The sequence below is a fragment of the Phodopus roborovskii genome, unplaced genomic scaffold (genome assembly GCF_943737965.1).
Source record: "Phodopus roborovskii unplaced genomic scaffold, PHOROB, whole genome shotgun sequence".
Lineage (NCBI taxonomy): Eukaryota > Metazoa > Chordata > Mammalia > Rodentia > Cricetidae > Phodopus > Phodopus roborovskii.
In genome coordinates this window covers 3,450,918-3,462,987 of record NW_026126541.1, presented here as the reverse complement: position 1 = coordinate 3,462,987, position 12,070 = coordinate 3,450,918, and the positions used below count along the sequence as shown (strand labels likewise).

The following is a 12,070-nucleotide window of genomic DNA, read 5'->3' as shown; positions in this document are numbered from 1 at the left end:
ACTTTATTCAGATGTTTCTATTGGATTTTGGTTTTCCAATATTTTGATGAGACACTTTGAAAATCTTTGTTACTATATGAGAGATGACCATGGTTCTCTTGAATTATTTGCATTAATTATTTGATGTTAATGCTGTAACATAAACTTGTTTGGGGAGCATTCTTTTTTAGTGCTATAGTTCACATTTATAAAATCAGGTTTTTTCCCTGAGTATTTTTTAGTTTATAGCCTTTTGAGAGAACTAAAGCTGACTTTTTAAGGTATAGAATTTTAACAGTTGAATTTATTACCAAGTGGTTATTAGAATAACCAGATCATTTTTGCCCGATTCGTTGTCTGTAAGTTTCTTAAAGAATCTTTGATCTTTGAAGCTGATTATTCACTAATTTATTGTAACTATTATTAATTCAGTAAAATACCCTTTAAAAGTAAGATTTAATAAGTATGTAAATGGGGGGTTTCGTGATTCTTCACACGTGCCTGCCGTGTAATTGATCCTGTTTGCTGTCTGTCCTCTCCTTTCCCGTCCGTATCACTAATAACTTTACCGTTGCTTTCATGGAATTTTTAGATTTCACATGTGAGAGACATGTGGTGTTTGTCTTTTTGAATATGGCGCATTTTACTTACTGTGATGTTAGTTAAGTAAACTTAAGCCCCGCCTGCTTCCTTGCAAATGACATTTCATTTTCCGTGTGGCTGCATAGCCCCGCATCGTGTGCGAACATGTCTTCCTTGTTCAGGTCTCTCGCGCTTAGGCTGAGTCCACACTTTGTGACAGAGGCTTGCAATGATGCAGGCGTACCTGCCCCTATAGTTAGTTGGTGTAGATTCCTTTGTGTGTACCCCAGACGTGGTATCGCTGAGCTGTAAGATAGATCTCTTCCTTTTGTAGCGTTCACACTGATTTCCACCACGGGTGTAAAACTATACCCTCTACTTTTTTTGTATAGTGTGTGGTTGGCTTTTTTTTTTTTCACATAGCAATATGTATTTTATGTTCTCCCATGTCTTTTCATGTGTAGTATCCCGTGTCTTTTCTTGCTGAATTGTATTCCATTGCATGATAGGACAGCTTATCCATTTACATATTGAAGAATATCACAAAGGCCTCCAGATTCTGTGAGTTACATGTAAAACTGTTATGAATACCTGCACGCAGGTACTTCAGTAAACAAACGTTTTCAACTCACTAGTGAGTAGTAAGACGCACAATTCCTTGGTTGTGCATTAGAAGTGTCTAGGATTGTAATACGTGATACCATGCTTTCATCAATAGGTAGGAATTTTCAGTGGTCTATATCCTTGTCAGGTCTTAGCCAGAAGCGTTTCACCATTTCCAATGTGCATTCCCCCAGTCACACAGAGTGAAGCGTGTGTTTATTCATACATTCGCATCCATGTGCCTTCCTTGGAAAGGTGTCGGATCACATATTTGGCTCCTCAAATTTATTTTCTGTTCCATTTTAGGGTTTTATTTTTTGTATAATTGGGCAAACATTATTTTGTCAGGTGTTATATTGCAAATGTCTTTATGGCAGTCTGTGGCTTGTACTTCTATTCTCTGAGCAATATTTTTCTTTTGATCGTAAGTAAGACTAAATCAACCTATCTTTATGATTTGTGCTTTTTGGCGCTTCTGAAAATTCATCCAACTCAGTTCCTAGATTTTTCTCCTATGTTATCTTCTTGGAGTTTGTCATATTCTTCATGTATGTTTATTATTCATTTGAGGTTAGTTTTTTTTTAATCAGTGGAATGTGTGTATGTGGTGTGCATATGTGCCTGCATGTATGTTCATATGTGTGTGGGTGCACATGTGTGTATTGCACAGGCATGTGTTTATGCTTGCATGTGGAGATCTGAGGTCGGCTTCATGTACTGTGCTCTATTGCCTGTCACATTACGCCTCTGCATTGGAATGACGGGGAGCCCACTACGCTTGAAGGCTTTTATATGGGTTCTGGGGGCTCTGAGCTCCTGTCTTCACACTTGTAGGGCAAGAATATTACCGTGTTAGCAATTAATAGAGAATCTTCAGTTTGGGTCTAGATTATTTTTCTCTCTTTTGTTTATGATGTTTAGTTATTCTAGTAGTGTTCTTTGGGTGTACTATCTTTTCATTATGGAATAATTTTGCTTCTTTCACAAAAATCAGTTGGATATATTTGTGTGTGTTTGTCTCTGGGCTCTGTATTTCACTCTGTTGGTATGTGTGTTCTTTCTTCAGTAATAGGGTTGTTTGGTTTTCTAGATTACATTAAATGTTGGCATCAGGAGTGATCAGCCCTTTAATCTAGTTCTTCAGTATTTCTCTTAAACATTTGTTTATTGTATCAGTGTGTGCCTGGCTTTATGTGTATAACATATGCACAAATGCCCATGGAAGTCAGAAGAGGCATCGGATTACCTGGAACTGGAGTAATAAATGGCTGTGAGCTGCAGTGTGGCTGCTAGGAACTGAGCCTGGGTCCTCTGTAAGGCAGGAAGTGCTCTTAACTGCTCAGAGATCCCTTCAGCTCCCAACGTTGTCTAACGGAAGTTTTCACCCTCATTTGTGAATTTTACAGTCAGTTTGTTGCTGTTCATTAGATAATTTCCTGTACTTTTGATTGAGACTAAATTGAATCTTCAGATCAGTGTAAGAACTGAAATTTGATATTATTCTTTACATATACTTACAAGTTGTATCTTTCCATTTGTTCTGAGATTTTAGTTTATTTCATTTGTTTATTTGCATATTATTTGAGTTAGAGTTTAACTTGGCTGGACAGGAGTTGCTATGTAGAACAGGCTGAACTCAGACAAATAGAAATTTACCTTCCTCTGTTTCCCATGTGCTTGAACCCTTTTAAAATCAGAACTTTGTAGATTTCCTCATATGTAAAGCACACACACACACACACACACACACACACACACACACACACACACGCTTTAGAGGTGGTTGTCTTGATCACCTCTGTTCCTGTTGGAGAACCTCTGTATCACGGTTCAGGAATTGTAGGTGCATGGGCTCTGTGGTCTGATTCTCCTTGGGGTAGAACTGTTGTTTTATGTGCAGAGTCCTGGGGTCTAAGCTCGAGTCTCTGACATAGAACCTCTGCTTTGTTGTGTGAGGTAGGATAAACATTGTTTGGCCCCACTGTAGCCTCATAAGCCTGGTTGATAGTTCCTGTCTATGCTGAGGGAAAATATGGAAAATCACTCAGACTTCTGAGAGTTCCCTGGATAAGTACGGGGAACGTGAATCCTGGTAGCTCAATACTCTTAGTAAGATGTCATTGACCTGCTAGGAGCCAAGCAATGAAACAGCCTTGTTACCCTGGCTCTGCCTCTCCAGGTTAGAGATCTGTCATTCTGGGTTGGTGCATATTGAAGGCGGAAAGATAATGGGAAGGGAGACGGGAAGGGACTGATTCCGTGTACTGTAGGCCATTCCCTTCCCTTCCTTGGGAAGAGTGGAGATTACACTCAGGGAGTTGTGCATGCCAGGTGGGTACGGTGCCGCTGAGCTATGAGCTTTTTATTCTGAAGCAGGATTCACTGCACTGTCCAGGCAGGCCTTGCGTTCTGTGTGGCCTTTCTGTCTTAGAGTTCTGAGTAGCCGACCCGGTCAGATTGACTGTTGACTTCCTCACCAAAACTAAGTAGATAATTCTTCAGTAAGTACTTAATGACATCTTACATTTTCTGAGAGTTTAAAACTATTTTGTATTAATTAATTTTTTTTTTCCTGGAGAGACTGTGGAACTGTGTATTGTCACTCTCATATTCTTTAAGCATTAAATGACATTAAAAATCGATGTTTTTAGAGACTATATAAGAACAAACTATTTTATACATGTTTACCATGTTTATGTCTTTATCAGAATTGTTAGAAAGTATTGATCTATATCACTAGTCATCTTTATATATTGGTTTATTCACAGCAGTTTATAATTCTGAGCATATATTTATAGTACTTTGTATGTAAATTTTACTGTCTGAAAAATAATGTATTTTAGAGAATTCGTTTTTTAAGTGGGTGAGTGCATGTATGCATGAATGCATATATGTGTGCACGAGGGCATCCATGTGTGCATGTGTGTGTGCACCAGTGCGTGAATGGGTGCATGAGTGCATGCGTGTATACATGAGTGCATGTATGTGTGCATGACGGCATCCATGTGTGTATGAGTGCGTGGATGTGTGTGGGATGAGGGCATGTGTGTGTGTGCGTGAGGGCATGCGTGTATACATGAGTGCATGTATGTGTGCATGACGGCATCCATGTGTGTATGAGTGCGTGGATGTGTGTGGGATGAGGGCATGTGTGTGTGTGCATGAGTGCATGCATGTGTGCGTGAGGCCAGAGTCCTCAGATGCCCCTGCCACTGTCTGATGTAGAAGTGTTCCTAACGGCTGCGCTACCTGTCCAGTCCCTACCTGGAGGATTTCATCCCTCACCTTGTGGGTGTACCCACATAACTAGCATGCGAATAAGTACAATGTGTGTGAAAGTATATTAGAACTGGTCATTGAAGTAGAAACAGCAATGTTTCTGTCTGGGTTCTGGTTATTTGGTAATTAATGCTCATCTTGCAGAAATTCATTGAGTTTTTAACTTACAGTATCTGCGCCTTTGTAAATACATTTTAATTAAGCATAAAAGCTCATTAAGAGGTTCTTATCAATTTTAATCAAATGTAATTTGTACTAAATTTACTATATTTAACTTTTTACTAGTTTTAGCATGAATGCAACCCCATGGTGTTTTGGTCCTGTAATTTCAGGTAGACTGATTTCCATACCTTCACAAATAAAAAAATCATTGAAACTGTAAAGCTCTAGTATTAAAAATTCTATCGATATGGTTCTCCCCTGAAAGCAACCTGGGGCCTTAGAAGTTATTTACAAGTGATTAGAATGTATGTATTTCCCCCTCTTAGTTCCCAGAAACATTTTAATATGCAGTTAATACTTTATTTATGAAGTCAGGGAAGTCTCTATCCTCTGTAATACGTTTTTGAATTTTATTCTGTAGGACTATTCTGAAAGAAAGTGGGTTTGCCAGATACCTTCACTCAGCAGTTCTTATCAATGGAGCTATGCTTATTTTTGGAGGAAATACCCATAATGACACTTCCCTGAGTAACGGTGCAAAATGTTTTTCTGCCGATTTCCTGGCATATGACATAGGTATGTATCTGTTAGGATTCTGCAAAGAGGAAAATACCAGAACATTTTTCTCAAGTGGATTAATCAACAGCATGTGTATGTATCATTTCAGAGATCAGTTTAGTGGTAGATGTGAATTGGGCTTTCTCTAATGTCTGCCCAGTGGTCGCCTAGAGCCACGAGAGCAGATGTGTTGGAATGAGTTAAGAGGAGAATAGAAATACAGTTTCAGTGGCCGATAGAAGCTTTTGACTGTTGTGTTCCTATTTGAATGTTGTACAGGCCTCTTGTGTCTCAGATAAGGATAGAGACGCAGTACTGTCAAACTATCAAAATGAAGACAGTAGGAATCCAGATTCAGGAGAAATGAACAAAACATATTCTATATTACATACACAGAATATATTTACTGAGTGTGGGGAAGAAGCTCATTGGCAGGGAAGTTTCAAAGGGGGTGTGAAATATGAGGTAAAGTAGGAATCCAGGATGTACCTGGGAAGGAAAAAAGAGAAAAAACTAAACAAGGCCTTGCCAGAGAATGAGAAATAGTTGGGGTACTCACTTGTCCTAGCTGTAATTCAGCCTGTTCATCCTGCTGTGTCGTTGTTGATTGTATATAAGTGGGTACATTTATTAAAATACTTCATTTAACGCTCCAGCCCATCGTTGTAGTGAAAATACTGCTTCTCTAATTGTCATGTTATTGCTAAAAGCTAGCTGATGTATTCAGCGGTATGTAAGAATGCCTTTTATTGATGGTTGAGAAGAAAGGACTTTATCAGATTCAAAGCTATTCACTGGATTTGTAAAAATGAGGGAGACGATTAATGTAAGACGGATTTAGTTTTTAACGTCATAGAGACGCTGCCTGCTGTGCTGCATTATTTCACATGACCACACAGGAAGGAACGATGGAAGTTAATCAGCACTTTGATCTCGATGCTCTTGTATGCAAGGATGCTGAGCTGTGGTGGGCGTGAGATTACTCAGGGTTAACTCCGGACAATATTAGCTGTGAAATAATGCCTCTTCCTTATGAGGAGCGTGGGGTGGTCCCAGCTTCTAGAAAACTCCTAAATCTTTGCCTGAGATCCAGAAAAACAGGTGGGTTGCCACAGTGAGTCCAGCTGGCAGTGACCTCTTTTACCTGGTGTGACTCAGTGAGTGCTTCTTCTGGAGGAAAACCAGACCTTTATTTACTTATTTTTTTGTTCATCCATACTCTTCTGTGGAATTTTTTGAAGTGAAAGGTCAGGATGTCTCATTTCCTGTTAAAATCCGCAAGGTGGGATTTTGAACTTTCCATTCATTTTATTTTTTTTAAGTGAGTTTCCATCTCCACAGCGCTTGCTTTAATGAACTATAAGATTGAAACTTTTTTTTTTTCTGATGAGTGACATATTGAGAGTCTGTTCTCATCCTTCCATAGTAGTAAAGATTATATTTCACTTTTGTGTGTCAAAACACCTTACGGCGGCTACGAAAACCAAGCGTTGTTTCAGAAAGAAATGGGAAGAGAGACTGGGTGATCAGGAGTCTAACTAGCTCTAGGCGCTGGTGAGGTGAAGGGACGTATGTGTGAGTCTGCGACGTCCCTAAAGCTCTTTAACGGCACGGCATTACTGACTCAGCTGTCACAAAACCAAGCAGTTGTCGGTAACAGCACCAGAACTAAGGAACTATGGCAGCCATGATTCCAGAGCTAGGAATCTGTCTGCTCGACTACACCGTGCTGATTGGTTGGATCCACTACATGTTCTTAACGCCCCGTACACTACCAGTTTAGTTTAATGCCGTGATCGTTAGAAGCAAATGTCTACTTTGAGGAAACGCATAGTTTAGAAGTTTTATGTTTTAACACAGCACATTTTTTTTTTTTTTGACCCTGTTCACAAAAACATAAAGGCAGCCCCAAACTGAGCGTTGGGTAAATACTTTCTGTCTATTTGATTATTTGCATGTGTTTCCCAGTAAAGTCCTCCCATGAATTTATTTAGACTTTTCTTTGGCAGCATCAAATGTTGCAAGGTTTTCATGAAGAAAATATTTTTTGTATTATCTTTCACACACACACACACAAAATTATTTCAAGTAGTTATTGTCCCTTGGAAGCAAAGATAGACATTGTAATGAACCAAATAGAAGATGATTTTAAAATCACGTTTCTTTCTCATAAAAGGACTATTCTTTGTCACATTTAAATGAAATGCATCTGAGGTGTTACATGAGTTTTAAACAAATTTATGCCAGTGCTAATCTTTTTTTGTTCTAAAACTCAACACTTTCGGTCTTGGTACCCTTTGGAAATTGTACATGGCGAACTCATTCATCTTTGAAAATATAACTCCGTCTTCAGAGTGTGTGTGGTGGAGATTTAGCCAGCATATACTGCTGATTTTCAAACTACTGCTGTCAGACATCTATAATTAGATTAGAGATCAGTCACTAAACATACATGTTTTCAAAAAGTGGCTCACTGAAGGCTCTGGAGATGGCCCAGTGCTTAAGAGAACATACAACACAGAGTACTCAACTGCACATTTACACACACACACACACACACACACACAAGCACACACTCACATACAGACACACTCACACACACACATAGACACAAACACACACACACACCATGCACACACACCATACGCACGCACACACACACCACACACAAACTGCTGCAATTGCTTTTATTGTACAGTGGAGTTAAATATCACTTACCTAGTTTATGACGCACAGCATACACGCTTTGTGCAACCCTATGAAGTGCTGTATACGAAGCATGTAGAGCATGACTCTGTCATCCGTAATCTCATGACAAAACCATATGCAAATTAAATAATCTACTTATTTTTGGAACATTCCAGTAAAGCTCTGGAAGTTCCATCCGGCTTGCTCTTTGTGCTTAAATGTAATTCCGTCTTCTGGAGGTTTTATTTGTCAGTATTTCCTAGTTTCCCTGTATTTTCACGGCTTCTCTTTGGTGAAAGTGGCCCCTCTTGCTGAGCCTGCCGCTGGAAAGAGCCAGCTTCTTACTGTGGATGGAGGTCAGGAAAATGTTTGCAAATGTTCACACCTCTTCCTGTGGTCAATCTTTGGCCGGTGTTGTCTTTTCCGTTGGTGTTTGGTAAGGGAGGAATAGTTGCTGCTGTAGTTTCCTGATGTTTCCTCTCCTTCCCTCCTTTCAGTTTGTGAAAGCACACAACCAGGTTTGCCTAACGCTCGCCACGGGGCGCGGCCTCACACACACTTTGTACGTACACGTACACTGTCTGTGTAGTGTGTGTTACGGCGTGCAGTTACCAAGGCGACACTAGGGTATATTTGGAATATTAAGGGAGTTTTGATCACCAACAATTGTTAAGGTGGGTGGAAACCATTTGGCAGCAGCAGGAAATTTATTTTTTTCCGTTACACAAACATTGAAGAGATTGAAGTTTTCTTTATATCTGCCGTGTTCCAGCCCTGATACATACAGTGCTGCATTTCATCCACACTCACAGCTCAGTGCTCAGAGCAATGGTCAGTTATATATGTATATGAGTGTTTTGCTTGCATGCATATGTCTGTGTCCCTTATGTGCCTGGTGCCTGCAGAGGGCATTCGAAGCCCTGGAATGGGCGTGACAGACAGTTGTGAGCTGCTCTCTGTGTGCTGGGAACTGAACCAGGACCCTTTAGAGGAGCAGCCAGTGCTCTTAACCTCTTGGTATCTCTCTGACCCAAGAATATTAACTATTGTAAGTATATTTTGGAGTAGGAGCAGGATTCTTACAAAGTTAGAGACGTGCACTTGTAGAAAAGTTAGCCAACAAATGTATTCTTACGTGTATTGTTTTCTGCATAATCGGTAAATTAAATATCAGGATTTCAGCTCAAATTCTTCAAATGATTACACACACACACACACACACACACACACACACACACACATGCCCTCTCCACCCCCACACACACTTCCCCTCATTGGTAAATAATTCTGGTGGTGTAGTATGCTGAGATCTAAGTTCAAGACCGGTAACTTTAATTTCTTGATCGTCTGTGTATTTGGTGTTGGTTTGTAGAGTAAGTACCTTGCAGCAATGGGTTTTTCAAACGTGTTCTATAGAGTGTGTTTTACTCTGGTCTTTGTTGCTGTGGAGTATATTTCTCTCAATTTAAAAGAAACCCTACAGTTCTGTGTAGATGTTTGTTTTGCCTCGTCTAAGCCCGAGCGGGCTATGGAGAGGTAATGACTGGGCTGTTGTAGCAGTGTGTTTTCTTTAGATTGCAGCTAAAGAGAGTAATAGCGATCGAGACTTCACTGTGTGAGAATCAGAGGAGACCGCACGTGAGCAGATTTATTAACTTGCTGTCGATTGCTGAGTCACTCAGTTTGTACGTCAGTGTCAAGCTGGCGTGGTTGCGTTTCCCTCTTTCTATCAGGACTCACCGTGCAGTTACGGTTGGAGGATGAGGGGGAGGCTGGTGTAGCGGTGTTGCGTGACACAAGGTTGGAGCTGCCTGTTCACGCAGGCAACTGGGTCCCGGTGATCTTGATGATCCCCGTGTTATCTTCCAGCCGATCCTCTTACTGATGACAGCACATTCTGATTGTATGACCGCTTGCTAGTCCCTGGCCTGTGCTGTCTGTACAGAGTAGCAGGAATACAGGTCTGTAGTTGTCCAAGCTCGGTGGCGCAGCTGTGGACGTGTGGATCCCGTCTGTCCTCACCGCTTCTGCACGGTAACGTCACCAGGCTTTCGGGGTCACGTGACCTAGCTGCATGCTGCTATCAGTGCTGACCGGACCTTAGCTGGTCAGTCTTCTTGGCCAGGCGTTTAGTCAGAACTCACGTCTGTCGCTGCCTTCTGGTACATGGCCTGTCTGCTGTCTTCAGAGTTCAGAGCGGTCTGGTGTGGTGGCGGTGCCATAGTTGTTTCTCTTAAATTTTACTAAGAGGGCATGTTGTCCATTAGACCCTTTTATATTTTAGCAATGTGGAAATTCTGAAGCTTTGTGGATTTTACCTTACACCTTTTGGAGTACAGCTGTCTTAATAAGGTCTCCATTGCGTTTATTATTCTCGATGTCCTGATATATATATATATATATATATATATATATATATATATATTGATGTGTTTTCAATGTATTGTAATACTGTCCTCAGTGCACTTCATACATAATTAACAATATAAATTATGTTTATTGAACTGGATGAATAATTGACATCTAGCTACCTGAATTCATTAGTAGACTCTAACATTTTCATTAGTTTTCTCATTCAGAGCTTATACCAAGTATAGGCCATCCCCCACTTCCACAAAAAACAAATAATGTCTTAAAATCCTTGTAACACATTATTTCAAATACTTATAGGTCTCATTATGGAAAGACAGAAGTTGTCAAATGAACCTTATGCATGTCACTTAACTTCCATAGATCTGATTCTTCATTTATAACAAGGCAGTTCCTCAGTAAACCCCAGTGAGTTCTTGCAGAGCCTGCTTTAAGTTACATAGACAAACATCACTTTGAAAGTGGTTTTATACAAATTTTATCTTAGTAAGTACACATTATGCACATTTCTTACATTAACCATAGCACATACATTTGGTAGTCTGTTTACATGCATGAGTTTTTGTTACAGATTTTAAAAATGTAATCTAAAGGGATGGGATGATGTCTTAGTAGGTAGATGCTTCTTGTGTAAGCCTGAGGACCTGAGTTCAAATCCCCAGAACCCGTGTAAACTCACACAGTGGAAATCTGTAATCACAGTGGTGCCAAGGTGAGATGAGGGTGTAGACAGGGCGACTAAAGCCTGGGAGCTCTGAGCCAGTTAGTCTAGTGTGTGAAGCTGGACAAAAAACAAACCTGCCTGCACACATCAACACGGCCATGTGAGCACACGCATCCATACAAGCACATGCACACACACACACATACACACACACCTGTTCATGTGAGCACACACATCCATACAAATGCACACACACACACACACACACCTGTTCATGTGAGCACATGCATCCATACAAATGCACACACACACACACCATCCTGTCCATGTGAGCACATGCATCCATACAAATGCACACAGACACAGAGACCTGTTCATGTGGAGACACACATACATACACACATGCATACACCCTCCCCCCCCATGAACACACAGACACTATATACACACACACACACACACAGATCAACCTGTTCATATGGACACACACATCCATACACACATACACACAGGCCCGGCTCCCCCCCTCCACGAACACACACACACCTCAGTTGTAACATGCAGAGCACTGACTTTTAGGAATGTTGATGGTCCTAATGTGGACACTGTCTCCATGGAGCAATCCATGTAAAAATACTTAAATGAAATTGTTAGATTTTTATTCTCGCTCATTTTAGAGTAATAGACAAGCGTGTGGTCACATTGGGAGCTTTACAAACTGAAGAGTTCTCAATAGTGCTATTGGTGTACCTACCGTGGAACACTCCAGAAAATACTTGCTGGGATGTATTTTATTGCTTTTAGTATGTCAGCTTCACTTTGTGATTTGGTTTTTACAATTTCTTTGATCACTGTTAGTAAGAATATTGAATTAAAACTCACTTAGTATTTGTGTTTTAGGCACAGTTATATAGAAAATTTGCAATTTATTATGAATTTAACTTTTGCAATTAACTTTATATTTACTGTTCTTTGTAGATTTCTAAGGTTATTAAGATTGCACTTTGAAAAGCTTATTACACTTAAACTAAACATCAAATCCTGCCTTTAGATACAGTGTTTAAGAAGTTGAAAGGTAGTGTGTCCTGAGACTGTGCCTAGGCCCTGAACACTGAGTATAGTCTGTGCTTATGTGTGCTGATTTTAATGTTGTATTAAGATGGTATATTTTCTTCCTTTTAACCT

At 40.2% G+C, this 12,070-nt stretch overlaps 1 protein-coding gene across 2 annotated transcripts in view; it reads left to right on the top strand.

The window, feature by feature from the left end:
* Atrnl1 (attractin like 1) overlaps nucleotides 1-12,070 on the top strand; it is a 507,438-nt gene that overhangs the window by 61,732 nt on the left and 433,636 nt on the right. For both annotated transcript variants that reach the window (XM_051199717.1, XM_051199718.1), the window contains exon 10: nucleotides 5,027-5,181. In XM_051199717.1, the coding sequence (XP_051055674.1) occupies nucleotides 5,027-5,181 (155 nt within the window). The remainder of the gene's footprint in view (nucleotides 1-5,026; nucleotides 5,182-12,070) is intronic.